The 19852-nt window shown below is 47.0% G+C and overlaps 1 protein-coding gene across 1 annotated transcript in view; it reads right to left on the bottom strand.

Annotated features, from left to right (window-relative positions):
• Positions 1-19852, bottom strand: part of LOC115131247 (potassium voltage-gated channel subfamily H member 8-like) — a 147963-nt gene that overhangs the window by 64091 nt on the left and 64020 nt on the right. Inside the window, exons 2-6 of the mRNA XM_065020286.1 lie at positions 18578-18817; positions 16785-16916; positions 6570-6712; positions 1868-2102; positions 676-833 (exon numbers count right to left, since the gene is read on the bottom strand). Of these exons, the coding sequence (XP_064876358.1) occupies positions 676-833; positions 1868-2102; positions 6570-6712; positions 16785-16916; positions 18578-18817 (908 nt within the window). The remainder of the gene's footprint in view (positions 1-675; positions 834-1867; positions 2103-6569; positions 6713-16784; positions 16917-18577; positions 18818-19852) is intronic.

Genomic DNA, 19852 nt, shown 5'->3' with positions numbered 1-19852 from the left:
ACAGCTATAAACTCGGTGGTTCGAGCCCTAGATGCTGATTGGCCGAAAGCTGTGGTATATCAGACCGTATACCACAGGTATGACAAAACATTTATTTATTACGTTGATAACCAGTTTATAATAGCAATAAGGCACCTCTGGGGTTTTTGGTATGTGGCCAAAATATGACGGCTAAGGGCTATATCCAGGAATTGCACATTGCATTGTGCGTAAGAACAGCCCCTTAGCTGTGGTATATTGGCCACAGAGGGTAGTGTGTACGGCCCAGTACATCACTGGGGCTAAGCTGCTGCCTGCCGTCCAGGACCTCTACACAAGGCTGTGTCAGAGGAAGGCCCTAAAAATTGTCAAAGACTCCAGCCACCCCAGTCATAGGCTGTTCTCTATGCTATCGCATGGCAAGCGGTACCGGAGCGCCAAGTCTAGGATTACTTTAGATATTGATCCCATAACAAATGTGAGATGGAATGTGCTTGGCAGATACAATGGCTAGATACAGTACTGTATTAAAACCCAATCTAGTCCTTGCAAATGTAATGGTTTTAATATGTATTCTTCAGTGATTTGGCAAAAAAAAAACTCACCCCTGCTTTCTAAAACATTTAATTCCCTCTTTAAATTAATGACAATACACCACCCAGCATCACAGTGATTTCAACCAATCAGAAAACTCACCACGCTGACTTTGAAGGCATAGAGGAGGTCAAAGGGCAGCGCGGCGACCAGGTCAATGATGAACCACGTGGTCATGTAGTGGATGCAGATCAACCGCGCACTGAAAATCACTTGACCAGACTTACTCACGTAAGTGGTACGGAAACTGAACACAATGTCTGGGAGGAAAAGAGGGAGAGAGAGCGAGATAGAGGGAGGGAGAGATAGAGAGGGAGAGATAGAGGGAGGGAGAGAGAGAGATAGAGATAGAGAGGGAGGGAGGGAGAGAGAGAGAGCGAGATAGAGGGAGGGAGAGAGAGAGATAGAGGGAGAGAGGGAGGGAGCGGGAGAGAGAGAGATAGAGGGAGGGAGGGAGAGAGAGAGATAGAGGGAGAGAGGGAGGGAGAGAGAGAGATAGAGGGAGGGAGGGAGAGGGAGAGAGAGAGAGATAGAGATAGAGAGGGAGGGAGGGAGAGAGTGGTGGGTGTAAGGTTACAGATCCATGATTTACTATCAGATAATGTAATAAGTACTGTTTTGGATTCTCTATCCATTTTGAGGTTGGTTAGCACGTTAGTTTAAACACACTGATTGGAGACACCTCGTTAGTGAGGATATGTTTCACCTGAGCTGGCCCAACTGGCATTTAAGACCTACAGTGTATCAGGAAGAGGCAACGTTGGGAGAGCTACACCTCATGTTAGTGCTTCCACTTTAGTTAGCCAAAAATACATCTGAGTTTTATTTGTTTTGATTCATATTCGTTTTACTCCCTATCCTAAATCGGTGTGAGTTGATTTCCTTTAGTTTTTCCTCTGATGCAAATGTATTGGGCTTTAAGAAGCCCTTATCAGTTACTTTCCAACTTTCATGGGTGTCTTTCAACCAATTATGAACCCCTTTCTGTTTTGTCTTTGTTGTCGAAGTTACTTTTTATTAGTTCCCTTTTCTGTGAGCGGTGACATTTTGAGTTTGTCCTTCGGGAACGTAACAGTACACACAAATACACTATCAGTGTAACTGAGGTTACTGAGCTGCTGGACAACAAACTATACACACTGTCCCTAACCTTAACCCTTTCACTGACCCTAACACTGTCCCTAACCAAAGCCTAACCTTAGCCCTAACCCTAACCCTAACCCCAACCCAACCATAAGCCTAACCCCATGCCACGTAACCCCCTCCCATACACACATATGACCCTCCCTTATACCTATAATAAAGAGTATCTCCACAGCGATGTCGCTGACTGTAGTGCTCCTGGTGAGGTCATCGTCTCCGATGAAGCAGACGTTGTAGGGCACTGTCACGGCAACGTAGAAGGTGGCCAGCAGGATCAGCCAATCCCAACCCGCCTTGAAGGTGCTGAAGTGAAGCAAGATGAACTTGGACTTCTTGGCGTCCGCCACCTTGTACTCTGGCAGAGCAGGGGGGTCCCCAAACACATTCTGATTGGATGAAAGGAGAGGGGAAAAACATTCTGATTGGAGGAAAGTAGAAGGGAACACATTCTGATTGGATGAAAGTAGAGGGGAACATATTCTGATTGGGTGAAAGTAGAGGGGAACACATTTTGATTGTATGAAAGGAGATGGAAGTAGAAAGGGGAGTCCATAATACATTTGGGATCCAAAGAAAACTGTCTGAGTAAAGTATATGCTTGTTGGCGAGTTAGGGTTGTTATAAAAAACATGTTTATTAATCAAAGGAGATAGGAAGAATATCTAAAAGACAGATCTTTAAAAAGGAAATCTGCAGTTCAAACAAAAATAGAGTGGTCAACCCGCTAATGTTTTGGTTAACAGCTAAGGGATGGGGCTGGAGAAATGTAACTATTCATAGACAGATCTATGGATACCAGGACTGACCATGCATCAGATCAAAATGACAGTTTGAACCATGTTTCGAAGCTACACATAGTCCATTTTACAGACAATGGAATAAAACAAGCTTATATTTGGGGTTCTAATGTGATACATGGTACGACAGTTGAACTAAGCACATGAGGGATTTATAAGTTATATTCTTCAATAATCAAGAGCTATACGGAATATAATTTATTCAAAAGTTTTAAAAAATTGATGTAGAAATTACAGACTAGATGTTCAAGAGTCTCATGGCTTGGGGGTAGAAGCTGTTTAGAAGCCTCTTGGATCGAGACTTGGCGCTCCGGTACCCCTTGCCATGTGGTTGCAGAGAGAACAGTCTATGTCTAGGGTGGCTGGAGTCTTTGACAAATTTTAGGGCCTTCCTCTGACACCGCCTGGTATAGAGGTCCTGGATGGCAGGAAGCTTGGCCCCAGTGATGAATTGGGTCGTATGCACTACCCTCTGTAGTGCCTTGCGGTCGGAGGCCGAGCAGTTGCCATACGAGGCAGTGATGCAACCAGTCAGGTTGCTCTCGATGGTGCAGCTGTAGAACCTTTTGAGGACCTCAGGACCCATGCCAAATCTGAGGGCGAATAGGTTTTGTCGAGCCCTCTTCACGATTGTCTTGGTGTGCTTGGACCATGTTAGTTTGTTGGTGATGTGGACACCAAGGAACTTGAAGCTCTCAACCTGCTCCACTGCAGCCCCGTCGATGAGAATGGGGGCGTGCACTGTCCTCTTTTCCTGTAGTCCACAATCATCTCCTTTGTCTTGACCACGTTGAGGGGGAGGTTGTTGTCCTGGCACCACACGACCAGGTCTCTGACCTCCTCCATATAGGCTGTCTCGTCATTGTTGGTGATCAGGCGTACCACTGTTGTGTCATCGGCAAACCTCATGATGGTGTTGGAATCGTGCTTGGCCGTGCACTCATGAATGAACAGGGAGTACAGGAGGGGACTGAGCACGCACCCCTGAGGGGCCCCCATGTTGAGGATCAGAGTGACGGATGTGTTGCTGCCTACCCTTACCATCTCGGGGCGGCCCATCAGGAAGTCCAGGATCCAGTTGCAGAGGGAGGTGTTTAGTCCCAGGGTCCATAGCTATTTATGAGCTTTGAGGACTATGGTGGTGAACGCTGAGCTGTAGTCAATGAACAGCATTCTCACATAGGTGTTCCTTTTGTCCAGGTGGGAAAGGGCAGTGTGGATTGCAATAGAGATTTCTCACATCAAGGGTGTTGATGTGAGCCATGACCAGCCTTTCAAAGCACTTCATGGCTACAGACGTGAGCGCTATGGGTTGGTAGTCATTTAGGCAGGTTACGTTAGTGTTCTTGGGCACAGGAGCTATGGTGGTCTGCTTAAAATATGTTGGTATTACAGACTCGGACAGGGAGAGGTTGAAAATGTCAGTGAAGACACATGCCAGTTGATCAGCGCATGCTCGCAGTACACGTCCTGGTAATCCATCTGGCCCTGCGGCCTTGTGAACGTTGACCTGTTTGAAGGTCTTACTCACATCAGCTGCAGAGAGTGTGATCACACAGTCTTCAGGAACATCTGGTGCTCTCATGCCTGTTTCAGTGTTATTAGCCTCGAAGCGAGCATAGAAGTAGTTTAGCTCATCTGGTAGGCTCGTGTCACTGGGCAGCTCTTGGCTGTGCTTCTCTTTGTAGTCTGTAATGGTTTGCAAGCCCTGACACATCCGACGAGCGTCATAACCGGCGTAATATGATTCGTTCTTAATCTTGTATTGACGCTTTTCATGTTTGATGATTCGTCGGAGGGGATAGTGGGATTTATTCTAAGCTTCCCGCTCCTTCCCGCTCCTCCATGGCTTCTGGTTGGGGTATGTATGTATGGTTACTGTGGGGACGACGTCATCGATGCATTTATTGATGCAGCCAATGACTGATGTGGTGTACTCCTCAATGCCATCGGAGGAATCCCGGAACATATTCCAGTCTGTGCTAGCAGAACAGTCCTGTAGCTTAGTATCTGCTTCATCTGACCCATTTTTTACTGATCGAGTCACTAGTGATTCCTGCTTTAATTTTTGTTTGGAACAGGAATCAGGAGGATAGAATTATGGTCAGATTTGCCAAATGGATGGCGAGGGAGAGCTTTGTAAGCGTCTCTGTGTGTGGAGTAAAGGTGTTCCAGAGTTCTTTTCACTCTGGTTGCACATTTAACATGCTGATAGAAATTTGTTTAAAAAAAATTAAGTTCCCCATTAAAGTCCCCTGCCACTAGGAGCGCCCCCTCTGGGTGATCATTTTCCTGTTTGCTTATTGTGGAATACAGCTCATTGAGTGCGGTCTTAGTGTCAGCTTCAGCCTGTGGTGGTATGTAGACAGCTACGAAAAATACAGATGAAAACTCTATAGGTAGATAGTGTGGTCTACAGCTTATCATGAGATACGATACCTCATGCAAGCAAAACCTAGAGACTTCCTTTGATATCATGCACCAGCTGTTGGTTACAAAAATACATACGCCCCTTGTCTTACCAGACGCCGCTGTTCTATCCTTCCGGTACAACGTATAACCAGCCAGCTGTATGTTTTTATTTTTATTTTTATTTATTTTTACCCCTTTTTCTCCCCAATTTCGTGGTATCCAAATGTTGTAGTAGCTACTATCTTGTCTCATCGCTACAACTCCCGTACGGGCTCGGGAGAGACGAAGGTTGAAAGTCATGCGTCCTGCGATACACAACCCAACCAGCCGTACTGCTTCTTAACACAGCGCGCATCCAACCTGGAAGCCAGCCGCACCAATGTGTCGGAGGGTACACCATGCACCTGGCAACCTTGGTTAGCTCGCACTGCGCCCGGCCCGCCACAGGAGTCGCTGGTGCGCGATGAGACAAGGACATCCCTACCGACCAAGCCCTTCCTAACCCGGACGACGCTAGGCCAATTGTGCGTCGCCCCACGGACCTCCCGGTCGCGGCCGGTTACGACAGAGCCTGGGCGCGAACCCAGGGACTCTGATGGCACAGCTGGCGCTGCAGTAAAGCGCCCTTAACCACTGCGCCACCCGGGAGGCAGCCAGCTGTATGTTGATAATGTCGTTGTTCAGTCACGACTCCGTGAAGCATAAGATATTACAGTTTTGAATGTTCCGTTGGTAGTTTAATCTTCCGTGTAGGTCATCAATTTTATTTTCCAAAGGTTGCACGTTTCCTAGCAGAATGGAAGGAAGTGGGGGTTTATTTGATCGCCTACGAATTCTCACAAGGCAGCCCGCCCTCCGGCTCCTTTTTCTCTACCTTCTCTTCACGCAAATTACGGGGATCTGGGCCTGTTAACGGGAAAGCAGTATATCATTCACGTCGGACTCGTTAAAGTACAAAAAGGATTTTGCTAGTTCGTGGTGAGTAATCGCTATTCTGATGTCCAGTTCTGATGTTTTCGGTCATAAGAGATAGTAGCAGCAACATTATGTTCAAAATAAGTTGCAAAATAAGTTACAAACAATGTAAAGAAACAAACAAAAAACACAATCGGTTAGGGACACGTTAAACGTCAGCCTTCTTCTCCGGCTCCATCTGAATGTTGGTTGTTAGGGTGTGTAGTGTTTATGGTGTGGTGTTTATAGTGTTGGTTGTTATGGTGTGTTGTGTTGGTTGTTATCGTGTGTAGTGTTGGTTGTTATGGTGTGTTGTGTTGGTTGTTATGGTGTGTTGTGTTGGTTGTTATGGTGTGTTGTGTTGGTTGTTAGGGTATGTTGTGTTGTGTTGTTTGTTAGGGTGTGTAGTGTTGGTTGTTAGGGTGTGTAGTGTTGGTTGTTAGGGTGTGTAGTGTTGGTTGTTAGGGTGTGTAGTGTTGGTTGTTAGGGTGTGTAGTGTTGGTTGTTAGGGTGTGTAGTGTTGGTTGTTAGGGTGTGTAGTGTTGTTTGTTAGGGTGTGTAGTGTTGGTTGTTAGGGTGTGTAGTGTTGGTTGTTAGGGTGTGTAGTGTTGGTTGTTATCGTGTGTAGTGTTTTAGGGTGTGTAGTGTTGGTTGTTAAGATGTAGTGTTGGTTGTTAGGGTGTGTCTTACCTTGTTGAGTTTGATCTTGCTCTTCTTCCTCTTCTTGTTGTCTTTGCTGTGGAGGTGACCAGAGATGTGGTAGAGTACAGTACTGCTCCGCAGACGAGTCGAACTGAATGAAGAGCCAGTTTTCAGACCCCCTTGTCGGCGCTCTGCAAACACAAAAACATGTACAGACGCAGGCATGCACACAGACAGACTGTATTACTATACAATCAAACTACATGGTCCTCTGGAAAAGCTCATAGAAAAATGAAGAGAAAAAATGAGGGGAAAATAATGATGTTTGGATGAAATGCTTAATATCAACACTAGTTAAAGTGACAATTAATATGTAACCCACCAGCGCTCACAGTCTCACATCACAATAAGAGTCATCATCTTCTCAAACTTCAAATTTCTAAGTTATTCCAAACCTCTAATTTCAAAGTGTTTAACGTTAAGTTTAAGCATGAACTGCAAAATCTTAAAGGTAAGTCAATAACTCTGAATGGTTAAGGTAAGGCATTAACTCTGAATGGTTAAGGTAAGGAATTAACTCTGAATGGTTAAGGTAAGGAGTTAACTCTGAATGGTTAAGGCATTAACTCTGAATGGTTAAGGTATTAACTCTGAATGGTTAAGGTAAGGAATTAACTCTGAATGGTTAAGGCATTAACTCTGAATGGTTAAGGTATTAACTCTGAATGGTTAAGTTAAGGCATTAACTCTGAATGGTTAAGTTAAGGCATTTAAGTCATTTAGCAGACGCTCTTATCCAGAGCGACTTACAAATTGGTGCGTTCACCTTATGACATCCAGTGGAACAGCCACTTTACAATAGTGCATCTAAATCTTTTAAGGGGGTGAGAAGGATTACTTTATCCTATCCTAGGTATTCCTTAAAGAGGTGGGGTTTCAGGTGTCTCCCCGGAAGGTGGTGATTGACTCCGCTGTCCTGGCGTCGTGAGGGAGTTTGTTCCACCATTGGGGGGCCAGAGCAGCGAACAGTTTTGACTGGGCTGAGCGGGAACTGTACTTCCTCAGTGGTAGGGAGGCGAGCAGGCCAGAGGTGGATGAACGCAGTGCCCTTGTTTGGGTGTAGGGCCTGATCAGAGCCTGGAGGTACTGAGGTGCCGTTCCCCTCACAGCTCCGTAGGCAAGCACCATGGTCTTGTAGCGGATGCGAGCTTCAACTGGAAGCCAGTGGAGGGAGCGGAGGAGCGGGGTGACGTGAGAGAACTTGGGAAGGTTGAACACCAGACGGGCTGCGGCGTTCTGGATGAGTTGTAGGGGTTTAATGGCACAGGCAGGGAGCCCAGCCAACAGCGAGTTGCAGTAATCCAGACGGGAGATGACAAGTGCCTGGATTAGGACCTGCGCCGCTTCCTGTGTGAGGCAGGGTCGTACTCTACGGATGTTGTAGAGCATGAACCTACAGGAACGGGCCACCGCCTTGATGTTAGTTGAGAACGACAGGGTGTTGTCCAGGATCACGCCAAGGTTCTTAGCGCTCTGGGAGGAGGACACAATGGAGTTGTCAACCGTGATGGCGAGATCATGGAACGGGCAGTCCTTCCCGGGAGGAAGAGCAGCTCCGTCTTGCCGAGGTTCAGCTTGAGGTGGTGATCCGTCATCCACACTGATATGTCTGCCAGACATGCAGAGATGCGATTCGCCACCTGGTCATCAGAAGGGGGAAAGGAGAAGATTAATTGTGTGTCGTCTGCATAGCAATGATAGGAGAGACCATGTGAGGTTATGACAGAGCCAAGTGACTTGGTGTATAGCGAGAATAGGAGAGGGCCTAGAACAGAGCCCTGGGGGACGCCAGTGGTGACAGCGCGTGGTGAGGAGACAGATTCTCGCCACGGCACCTGGTAGGAGCGACCTGTCAGGTAGGACGCAATCCAAGCGTGGGCCGCGCCGGAGATGCCCAACTCGGAGAGGGTGGAGAGGAGGATCTGATGGTTCACAGTATCGAAGGCAGCCGATAGGTCTAGAAGGATGAGAGCAGAGGAGAGAGTTAGCTTTAGCAGTGCGGAGCGCCTCCGTGATACAGAGAAGAGCAGTCTCAGTTGAATGACTAGTCTTGAAACCTGACTGATTTGGATCAAGAAGGTCATTCTGAGAGAGATAGCGGGAGAGCTGGCCAAGGACGGCACGTTCGAGAGTTTTGGAGAGAAAAGAAAGAAGGGATACTGGTCTGTAGTTGTTGACATCGGAGGGATCGAGTGTAGGTTTTTTCAGAAGGGGTGCAACTCTCGCTCTCTTGAAGACGGAAGGGACGTAGCCAGCGGTCAGGGATGAGTTGATGAGCGAGGTGAGGTAAGGGAGAAGGTCTCCGGAAATGGTCTGGAGAAGAGAGGAGGGGATAGGGTCAAGCGGGCAGGTTGTTGGGCGGCCGGCCGTCACAAGACGCGAGATTTCATCTGGAGAGAGAGGGGAGAAAGAGGTCAGAGCACAGGGTAGGGCAGTGTGAGCAGAACCAGCGGTGTCGTTTGACTTAGCAAACGAGGATCGGATGTCGTCGACCTTCTTTTCAAAATGGTTGACGAAGTCATCTGCAGAGAGGGAGGAGGGGGAGGGGAGGAGGATTCAGGAGGGAGGAGAAGGTGGCAAAGAGCTTCCTAGGGTTAGAGGCAGATGCTTGGAATTTAGAGTGGTAGAAAGTGGCTTTAGCAGCAGAGACAGAAGAGGAAAATGTAGAGAGGAGGGAGTGAAAGGATGCCAGGTCCGCAGGGAGGCGAGTTTTCCTCCATTTCCGCTCGGCTGCCCGGAGCCCTGTTCTAACTTAACTCTGAATGGTTAAGTTAAGGCAGTAACTCTGAATGGTTAAGGTATTAACTCTGAATGGTTAAGTTAAGGCATTAACTCTGAATGGTTAAGGTATTAACTCTGAATGGTTAAGTTAAGGCATTAACTCTGAATGGTTAAGGTATTAACTCTGAATGGTTAAGTTAAGGCATTAACTCTGAATGGTTAAGGTAAGGCATTAACTCTGAATGGTTAAGGTAAGGCATTAACTCTGGATGGTTAAGGTAAGGAATTAACTCTGAATGGTTAAGGCATTAACTCTGAATGGTTTAGGTATTAACTCTGAATGGTTAAGGTAAGGTATTAACTCTGAATGGTTAAGGTATTAACTCTGAATGGTTAAGGTATTAACTCTGAATGGTTAAGTTAAGGCATTAACTCTGAATGGTTAAGGTATTAACTCTGAATGGTTAAGGTATTAACTCTGAATGGTTAAGGCATTAACTCTGAATGGTTAAGGTATTAACTCTGAATGGTTAAGGTATTAACTCTGAATGGTTAAGGTATTAACTCTGAATGGTTAAGGTATTAACTCTGAATGGTTAAGGTATTAACTCTGAATGGTTAAGGTATTAACTCTGAATGGTTAAGGTAAGGGTTAAGTTTGGGTTAGGCTTAAAACAGAAATATCAAAAACAACTTTCTAACGCTCGATTCAAACTTGAATACTGATGCTTACGTCCATCAGTGATCGCCATCCACAACACCCTAGCAAAACAGAAACATATTTGAAGTTAACAGTGCTCACTGTTGCCCCTAGTGGCTGGTTTCCACATCATCTCCCAACATCCTCAGACATGGAAAGACGTTGAAAACTGACTTGTATCACGGGTGACCTGGCTGGTGTAACAGAAGGGTCATATCACAGAAACATTTAGACGTTTTCCTGAATTTAAAGAAAAAAGTAATCATGGCCCCGTTTCTACTTTTCAGCTCAACCTATTGGTCCTCAATGACAAAGTGGGAGTCTCTATATAAAACTGTTTTGAATAATATATGTATTTTTAAATTGTCTTATTCTACTGTGGTGGGATTGGTAAGGCCTACTGATTTGTTATAGAGGATGTGAAGTTGGGGCTAGGCATGACTGTGTGAATGTGTAAGTGTGTGAGTGCGTGCGTGTGTACATGTGTGTGTTTGTGCCTGTGTGTTTGTCTCTGATAGAGGACAGAGGTATTAAGAGTATGCATTTTATTGCTAGAGGAGAAGAAAACACCTGTGTTGCTCTGGGGAGATATCAGTAATATCTGGTCCTTCCCCCAGAACCAAGGTGATAACTGCTTCTGAGTGTCTGTGTCTAGGGGCAACTTTACCCTGCTTATCAAGTGTATAATGTGTGTGTGGTGTCTGTGTGTGTTTGTGTGTGCAAGTGTGCAAGGCGTGTGTGTGTGTGTGTGTGTGTGTGTGTGTGTGTGTGTGTGTGTGTGTGTGTGTGTGTGTGTGTGTGTGTGTGTGTGTGTGTGTGTGGACCCCAGACGAGGCGAACAGACATAACTCATCCATAAAGCCAGGGAGCCTTGGGGGACGGAATACGGTAATACCACAGAGACAGAGATACACTTATTTTCTGATCTAATGAATTTCCCCTCACTTTACAACCAGGGAGGTCAGACAGCGGGGGAGAGAGGAGGAGGTATGGAGAGTTAAAGGGAAAGACCGAGATAAAGTGAGCGATAGGTAGGATAAAGAAAGAGAGATATGGGAAGAGGGGAAGGGGGACAGAGAGGTAGGTAGGGAGGGAGGGAGGGAGGGAGGGAGGGAGGGAGGGAGGGAGGGAGGGAGGGAGGGAGGGAGGGAGGGAGGGAGGGAGGGAGAGATGGGAGGGTGGGACAGAGGTAGGTAGGGAGAGATGGGGAGGTAGGGAGGGACAGATAGTGAGAGTGAGAGAGAGAGAGAGAGAGAGAGAGAGAGAGAGAGAGAGAGAGAGAGAGAGAGAGAGAGAGAGAAAGAAAGTAATTAAGAGAGGGAAATTGGAAGAGGCTAAGGTAGAGAGAAAGCAAGAGAAAGAGAGAGGGGGAGAGAGACAAATTAAAATGGAGCAAATGTGGGAAGGAGGGAGGGAGAGAGGGAGAAGGGAGAAAGGGACAGAGGGCGAGAGGGAAGGAGGGGTTGTGGACGACAGAGAGATTGGGTTCCCCTGTCCAATCTGCCTGAAGGCTAGACCAAGTGTGAACTAACTGGGTTATCAATGTGTGTGTGTGTGTATGTGTGTGTCTGTTTGAGTAAGTGTATGTGTGTGCATGTATGTCTGTGTGCGTGTATGTCTGTGTGCGTGTGCAGGCAGATCGCTCAAGATTGACTTCGAAATTGGGCGTCTGTCCATGTCCTGAGGATGTCTAGAACAGCATTAAGAGACCTGCCCAGCATTATCCAATGAGGTTGCAGGGTGGACCCAACGGCTCAGTGGACACAGCAGAGAGAGAGAGCAATAACGTGGTGCACATCTCTATAGATATGTGTCGTAGTACGTACATTTTTGGGGGGCTCGTGAGTGCTACTTTCAAAACTACTGGCTAAAAAGTATGCAAAAGTACCGGAGAATCTCCTTAACATCAAAATGTGACGTTTGAGGAAAAGGATTGATGCTGAGCAGGAGTCAACCCAGGGTGTCATATACACTTCGAAATTCGACGTTTGGAGATACGTGGTTAAACGTCAGAATCTGAAATCAAATTGGTCAAACCGTGAGATCTTGTTGAGCGAGTGTTAAGATGGGTTTCCCCTGGACTGAGATGACCTGTGCATTGCTTTAGTAATACAGACAGAAACACAGCCTTCTGCAGAGTTGTATTTTCTGTTATCTCAGTACAGATGCTGATAACCTTTCAAATGCAAATGTTTGAGATTAGAATGCAGATTTAATGTAGAATAATATGTCAAATCCACAGTCATTATTCCCCACTTTTGTCTTTCACATCATCAGCCTTTATCTTTGTGTAAAAAGTATGTGAGTAAAAATAAACATGTTTTTGTTTTGTTGTTATTTACATTCATGAAAGTAATTCGACACAAATGCATGAGGGGAAGAGAGGAGGAACTGACTGTAGATACACATTACAACACACACACACACACAAACACATGCACTCGCACACGAGGGGAGGCTGCTGAGGGGAGGATGGCTCATAATAATGGTTAGAATGGAGCGAAAGGAATGGAAACCATGTGTTTGATGTTGTTGATACCATTCCACATTTTACATTTACATTACATTTAAGTCATTTAGCAGACGCTCTTATCCAGAGTGACTTACAAATTGGTGCATTCACCTTATGACATCCAGTGGAACAGCCACTTTACAATAGTGCATCTAAATCTTTTAAGGGGGGTGAGAAGGATTACTTTATCCTATCCTAGGTATTCCTTAAAGAGGTGGGGTTTCAGGTGTCTCCGGAAGGTGGTGATTGACTCCGCTGTCCTGGCGTCGTGAGGGAGTTTGTTCCACCATTGGGGGGCCAGAGCAGCGAACAGTTTTGACTGGGCTGAGCGGGAACTGTACTTCCTCAGTGGTAGGGAGGCGAGCAGGCCAGAGGTGGATGAACGCAGTGCCCTTGTTTGGGTGTAGGGCCTGATCAGAGCCTGGAGGTACTGAGGTGCCGTTCCCCTCACAGCTCCGTAGGCAAGCACCATGGTCTTGTAGCGGATGCGAGCTTCAACTGGAAGCCAGTGGAGAGAGCGGAGGAGCGGGGTGACGTGAGAGAACTTGGGAAGGTTGAACACCAGACGGGCTGCGGCGTTCTGGATGAGTTGTAGGGGTTTAATGGCACAGGCAGGGGAGCCCAGCCAACAGCGAGTTGCAGTAATCCAGACGGGAGATGACAAGTGCCTGGATTAGGACCTGCGCCGCTTCCTGTGTGAGGCAGGGTCGTACTCTGCGGATGTTGTAGAGCATGAACCTACAGGAACGGGCCACCGCCTTGATGTTAGTTGAGAACGACAGGGTGTTGTCCAGGATCACGCCAAGGTTCTTAGCGCTCTGGGAGGAGGACACAATGGAGTTGTCAACCGTGATGGCGAGATCATGGAACGGGCAGTCCTTCCCGGGAGGAAGAGCAGCTCCGTCTTGCCGAGGTTCAGCTTGAGGTGGTGATCCGTCATCCACACTGATATGTCTGCCAGACATGCAGAGATGCGATTCGCCACCTGGTCATCAGAAGGGGAAAGGAGAAGATTAATTGTGTGTCGTCTGCATAGCAATGATAGGAGAGACCATGTGAGGTTATGACAGAGCCAAGTGACTTGGTGTATAGCGAGAATAGGAGAGGGCCTAGAACAGAGCCCTGGGGACACCAGTGGTGAGAGCACGTGGTGAGGAGACAGATTCTCGCCACGCCACCTGGTAGGAGCGACCTGTCAGGTAGGACGCAATCCAAGCGTGGGCCGCGCCGGAGATGCCCAACTCGGAGAGGGTGGAGAGGAGGATCTGATGGTTCACAGTATCGAAGGCAGCCGATAGGTCTAGAAGGATGAGAGCAGAGGAGAGAGTTAGCTTTAGCAGTGCGGAGCGCCTCCGTGATACAGAGAAGAGCAGTCTCAGTTGAATGACTAGTCTTGAAACCTGACTGATTTGGATCAAGAAGGTCATTCTGAGAGAGATAGCGGGAGAGCTGGCCAAGGACGGCACGTTCAAGGGTTTTGGAGAGAAAAGAAAGAAGGGATACTGGTCTGTAGTTGTTGACATCGGAGGGATCGAGTGTAGGTTTTTCAGAAGGGGTGCAACTCTCGCTCTCTTGAAGACGGAAGGGACGTAGCCAGCGGTCAGGGATGAGTTGATGAGCGAGGTGAGGTAAGGGAGAAGGTCTCCGGAAATGGTCTGGAGAAGAGAGGAGGATAGGGTCAAGCGGGCAGGTTGTTGGGCGGCCGGCCGTCACAAGGCACGCGAGATTTCATCTGGAGAGAGAGGGAGAAAGAGGTCAGAGCACAGGGTAGGGCAGTGTGAGCAGAACCAGCGGTGTCGTTTGACTTAGCAAGCGAGGATCGGATGTCGTCGACCTTCTTTTCAAAATGGTTGACAAGTCATCTGCAGAGAGGGGAGGAGGGGGAGGGGAGGAGGATTCAGGAGGGAGGAGAAGGTGGCAAAGAGCTTCCTAGGGTTAGAGGCAGATGCTTGGAATTTAGAGTGGTAGAAAGTGGCTTTAGCAGCAGAGACAGAAGAGGAAAATGTAGAGAGGAGGGAGTGAAAGGATGCCAGGTCCGCAGGGAGGCGAGTTTTCCTCCATTTCCGCTCGGCTGCCCGGAGCCCTGTTCTGTGAGCTCGCAATGAGTCGTCGAGCCACGGAGGCGGGAGGGGAGGACCGAGCCGGCCTGGAGGATAGGGGACATAGAGAGTCAAAGGATGCAGAAAGGGAGGAGAGGAGGGTTGAGGAGGCAGAATAAGGAGATAGGTTGGAGAAGGTTTGAGCAGAGGGAAGAGATGATAGGATGGAAGAGGAGAGAGTAGCGGGGAGAGAGAGAGCGAAGGTTGGGACGGCGCGATACCATCCGAGTAGGGGCAGTGTGGGAAGTGTTGGATGAGAGCGAGAGGAAAAGGATACAAGGTAGTGGTCGGAGACTTGGAGGGGAGTTGCAATGAGGTTAGTGGAAGAACAGCATCTGGTAAAGATGAGGTCGAGCGTATTGCCTGCCTTGTGAGTAGGGGGAAGGTGAGAGGGTGAGGTCAAAGAGGAGAGGAGTGGAAAGAAGGAGGCAGAGAGGAATGAGTCAAGGTAGACGTGGGGAGGTTAAAGTCGCCCAGAACTGTGAGAGGTGAGCCGTCCTCAGGAAAGGAGCTTATCAAGGCATCAAGCTCATTGATGAACTCTCCGAGGAACCTGGAGGGCGATAAATTATAAGGATGTTAAGCTTGAAAGGGCTGGTAACTGTGACAGCATGGAATTCAAAGGAGGCGATAGACAGATGGGTAAGGGAGAAAGAGAAATGACCACTTGGGAGAGATGAGGATCCCGGTGCCACCACCCCGCTGACCAGAAGCTCTCGGGGTGTGCGAGAACACGTGGGCGGACGAAGAGAGAGCAGTAGGAGTAGCAGTGTTATCTGTGGTGATCCATGTTTCCGTCAGTGCCAAGAAGTCGAGGGACTGGAGGGCGGCATAGGCTGAGATGAACTCTGCCTTGTTGGCCGCAGATCGGCAGTTCAGAGGCTACCGGAGACCTGGAACTCCACGTGGGTCGTGCGCTGGGACCACCAGATTAGGGTGGCGCGGCCACGCGGTGCGGAGCGTTTGTATGGTCTGTGCAGAGAGGAGAGAACAGGGATAGACAGACACATAGTTGACAGGCTACAGAAGAGGCTACGCTAATGCAAAGGAGATTGGAATGACAAGTGGACTACACGTCTCGAATGTTCAGAAAGTTAAGCTTACGTAGCAAGAATCTTATTGACTAAAATGATTAAAATGATACAGTACTGCTGAAGTAGGCTAGCTGGCAGTGGCTGCGTTGTTGACTTTGTAGGCTAGCTGGCAGTGGCTGCGTTGTTGACACTACACTAATCAGAGTCGTTCCGTTGAGTGTAATAGTTTCTACAGTGCTGCTATTCGGGGCTAGCTGGCTAGCTAGCAGTGTTGATTACGTTACGTTGCGTTAAAAGAACGACAATAGCTGGCTAGCTAACCTAGAAAATCGCTCTAGACTACACAATTATCTTTGATACAAAGACGGCTATGTAGCTAGCTATGTAGCTAGCTACGATCAAACAAATCAAACCGTTGTACTGTAATGAAATGAAATGAAAATTTGATACTACCTGTGGAGCGAAGCGGAATCGACCGGTTGTTGAGTGCGGAAGTTCTATTCGGTAGACGTTGGCTAGCTGTTGGCTAGCTAGCAGTGTCTCCTACGTTAAGGACGACAAATAGCTGGCTAGCTAACCTCGGTAAATTAAGATTATCACTCTAAAACTACACACTCTAAACTACACAATTATCTTGGATACGAAGACAGCAAAGACAACTATGTAGCTAGCTAACACTACACTAATCAAGTCGTTCAGTTGAGTGTAATAGTTTCTACAGTGCTGCTATTCGGTAGACGGTGGACGTTTGCTAGCTGGCTAGCTGCTGGGCAGATAGCAGTGTAGACTACGTTAGGATGACGAAATACGATAATTACGCAATTATCTTTGATACAATGACGGCTATGTAGCTAGCTAAGAAGAAATTGCTAAGATTAGACAAATCAAACCGTTGTACTATAATGAAATGTAATGAAATGTAATGAAAATGCGACCGCATCCGCACTTGTGGAGGTCGGGCCATTACCAGGTGCCCGACCTCCACAATTAAGGTAGCACCAACCTCCTGTGACGAACACGCTACAGACACAACACTAAGATGAACACTCTTGTACACACACACACACACACACACACACACACACACACACACACACACACACACAAACACACACAAACACACACACACACTCTAACCTTCTCTCTTGCCCTCTGGGATGGCCTTGGCCTTGTTGTCTGTGATGTCTTTAAATGAAGCCAGGAAGAGCACCACATCTCCCTTCTCATTCTTAATGGGGACAATTTCCAGCAGGCACCAGAACAATGACGCTGCAGTAGACAGACACACACACACAGACAACACATTATACAAGTGATAAGCACATAGTGGAGTAAGGTCAGACACTGATCTTGGGTCAGTTTTGCATTTCCCCACTGATGGTTAAGGATAGGATTGGGGGAGGGGAAGCTGATCCTAGATCTGTACCTGAGGGACACTTAGACCCCGAGCCATATTACAGTACATACATGCTATATGTGACCAATCATCTGAAATTATGCTCAACTTCTGATTGATTGGTTGGTTTTCAGATCGTCAGATTCAGTGCAGAGTAGTTATAGTCTGTATGCCTCAAAGCATGTATGAATGTGTTCTCAGTCAAGAATAGGGTGTAGAAGGAGATTCCTGCTGAGCTCTGATAGAGAGCGTGATAGAGAGAGGGACAGAGAGAGAGGGACAGAGAGAGAGGGACAGAGAGAGAGGGACAGATAGAGAGAGAGAGAGAGAGAGGGACAGAGAGAGAGAGAGAGAGAGAGGGACAGAGAGAGAGAGAGAGAGAGAGAGAGAGAGAGACAGAGAGAGAGAGAGAGAGAGAGGGACAGAGAGAGAGAGAGGGACACAGAGAGAGAGCGAGAGAGAGACAGAGAGAGAGAGAGAGAGAGAGAGAGAGAGAGAGAGACACAGAGAGAGAGACAGAGAGAGAGACACAGAGAGAGAGACAGAGAGAGAGAGAGAGAGAGACACAGAGAGAGAGACAGAGAGAGAGACAGAGAGAGAGAGAGAGAGAGACACAGAGAGAGGGACAGAGAGAGAGAGAGAGAGAGAGAGAGAGAGAGAGAGAGAGAGAGCAGTGAGTGACCAGCGCTGAGTGTTATTAAAGTTTCATGTGTTAAAGGACAGCTCCACCACTTTTCAACCTCACTGTCATTATCTCCAACACAATACCAGTGTCAACATATGTTAAAACAGCAATTTTTTGGGGGAAAAAAATATTAAGTTAAAAAGTGGTACCCGATGACATGAAATGTTAAAACATTTTAAAAACAGTGATTTTCAAACACTATGATTCACAGTGACATGAGGAGTAAGAAAATACTTGGACTAGAAACTCTTTGCAGGTTTTGAAGATCCCAGTTTTGTGATGTCACAGAGAAGCATTTTTTCGGCTTGGCCTTTCTACCTTTTAACCACAGGTCATAGAGCCACTGGTTTGGTGCTGTAGACACTGGTTTAGTGCTGAAGATGATGCATATGAGGTTGAAAAGTGACGGAATTGCCCTTTAAGATATGGGTTTTAAGTAATAATCACAGGGCATATCAGAGAGAGATGTTCGCGTTTCATAGGCTTATTAGGAGACCTGACCACGTTGCCAATCACAGCTTACTTCCCTCCCTCCCTCCTTCAATCCACCCACCCATCCATCTATACTGTTCTAAATGGGAACACTCCAGCTATACAGTAGCAACAGGAGAAGCCTGTTGTCTCACGGCTTAAACATCCTTCTTAAAATAAGTGTCCATTTCACCTTTGTCAAATTGTATATGAGTAACTAAGCTTGATAGCACTACGTAAGTGATTCAGTCAAGACATATTGATGTTGTTGCCAGAATATTGGTGTGAAAGAACTGAACAAGTCAGTACACATTCACCTATCCTGAGTCTTCAGATCAGTGCAGGAGACAGGAGATTAGCCCCCGTCCCTTTCCTCACCAGCCTTTTTGTAGAACATGATTTCTTCCTTGAAGTCCTTGCGTTCGTCCAGGGCGTCGTCGATGCTGAGGATGATGGTCTCGCTGCTCTCTGGGCCATACAGGAACTTACAGGCACAGCTCTTCTGCATGACCTCCGCGCGGGAGAAGCCTGTGAGCTCACAGAAGCCATCAGAACAGTAGACGATGGGGAAACCTTGGGCCTTGGACACCTGGGCATTAGCCAGGATGAAGTTGCTGTCTGGTGGAATCAAAGATGAAGACCGGTTAGAATACAGGGTGGCATTCATTAGTGTACATCATAGCAAAACATTTAGCAACAAAGATGAGAGTTTCTTATTGGACAAGTTCAGTTTTTTTTAAATGTTATTTTAATTTCACCTTTATTTAACTAGGTAGGCCAGTTGAGAACAAGTTCTCATCAACTGCGACCTGACCAAGATAAAGCAAAGCAGTGCGACAAAAACAACAACACAGAGTTACACATAAACAAACGTACAGTCAATAACACAATAGAAAAATATATGTACAGTGTGTGCAAATGTAGAAGAGTAGGGAGGTAAGACAATAAATAGGCCATAGAGGCAAAATAATTACAATTTAGCATTAACACTGGAGTGATAGATGTGCAGATGATGATGTGCAAGTAGAGATACTGGGGCACAAAGGAGCAAGAGGTTAAGTAACAATATGGGGATGAGGTAGTTGGCTGTGCTATTTACAGATGGGCTGTGTATAGGTTCAGTGATGGGTAAGCTGCTCTGACAGCTGATGCTTAAAGTTAGAGAGGGAGATATAAGACTCCAGCTTCAGTGATTATTTTCAATTCGTTCCAGTCATTGGCAGCAGAGAACTGGAAGGAAAGGTGGCCAAAGGAAGTGTTGGCTTTGGGGATGACCAGTGCAATATACCTGCTGGAGCACGTGCTACGGGTGGGTGTTGCAATGGTGACCAGTGAGCTGAGATAAGGCGGGGCTTTACCTAGCATAGACTTACAGATGACCTGGAGCCAGTGGGTTTGGCGACGAATATGTAGTGAGGGTCAGCCAACAAGAGCATACAGGTTGCAGTGGTGGGTAGTATATGGGGCTTTGGTAACTAAACAGATAGACTACATCCAATTTGCTGAGTAGAGTGTTGGACGCTATTTTGTAAATGACATCGCTGAAGTTAAGGATCGGTAGGATCAGTCAGTTTTACGAGGGTATGTTTGGCAGCATGAGTGAAGCAGGCTTTGTTGCAAAATAGGAAGCTGATTCTAGATTTAATTTTGGAT

The sequence above is a fragment of the Oncorhynchus nerka genome, linkage group LG7 (genome assembly GCF_034236695.1).
Source record: "Oncorhynchus nerka isolate Pitt River linkage group LG7, Oner_Uvic_2.0, whole genome shotgun sequence".
Lineage (NCBI taxonomy): Eukaryota > Metazoa > Chordata > Actinopteri > Salmoniformes > Salmonidae > Oncorhynchus > Oncorhynchus nerka.
This window is presented reverse-complemented; position numbering and strand designations above follow the sequence as displayed.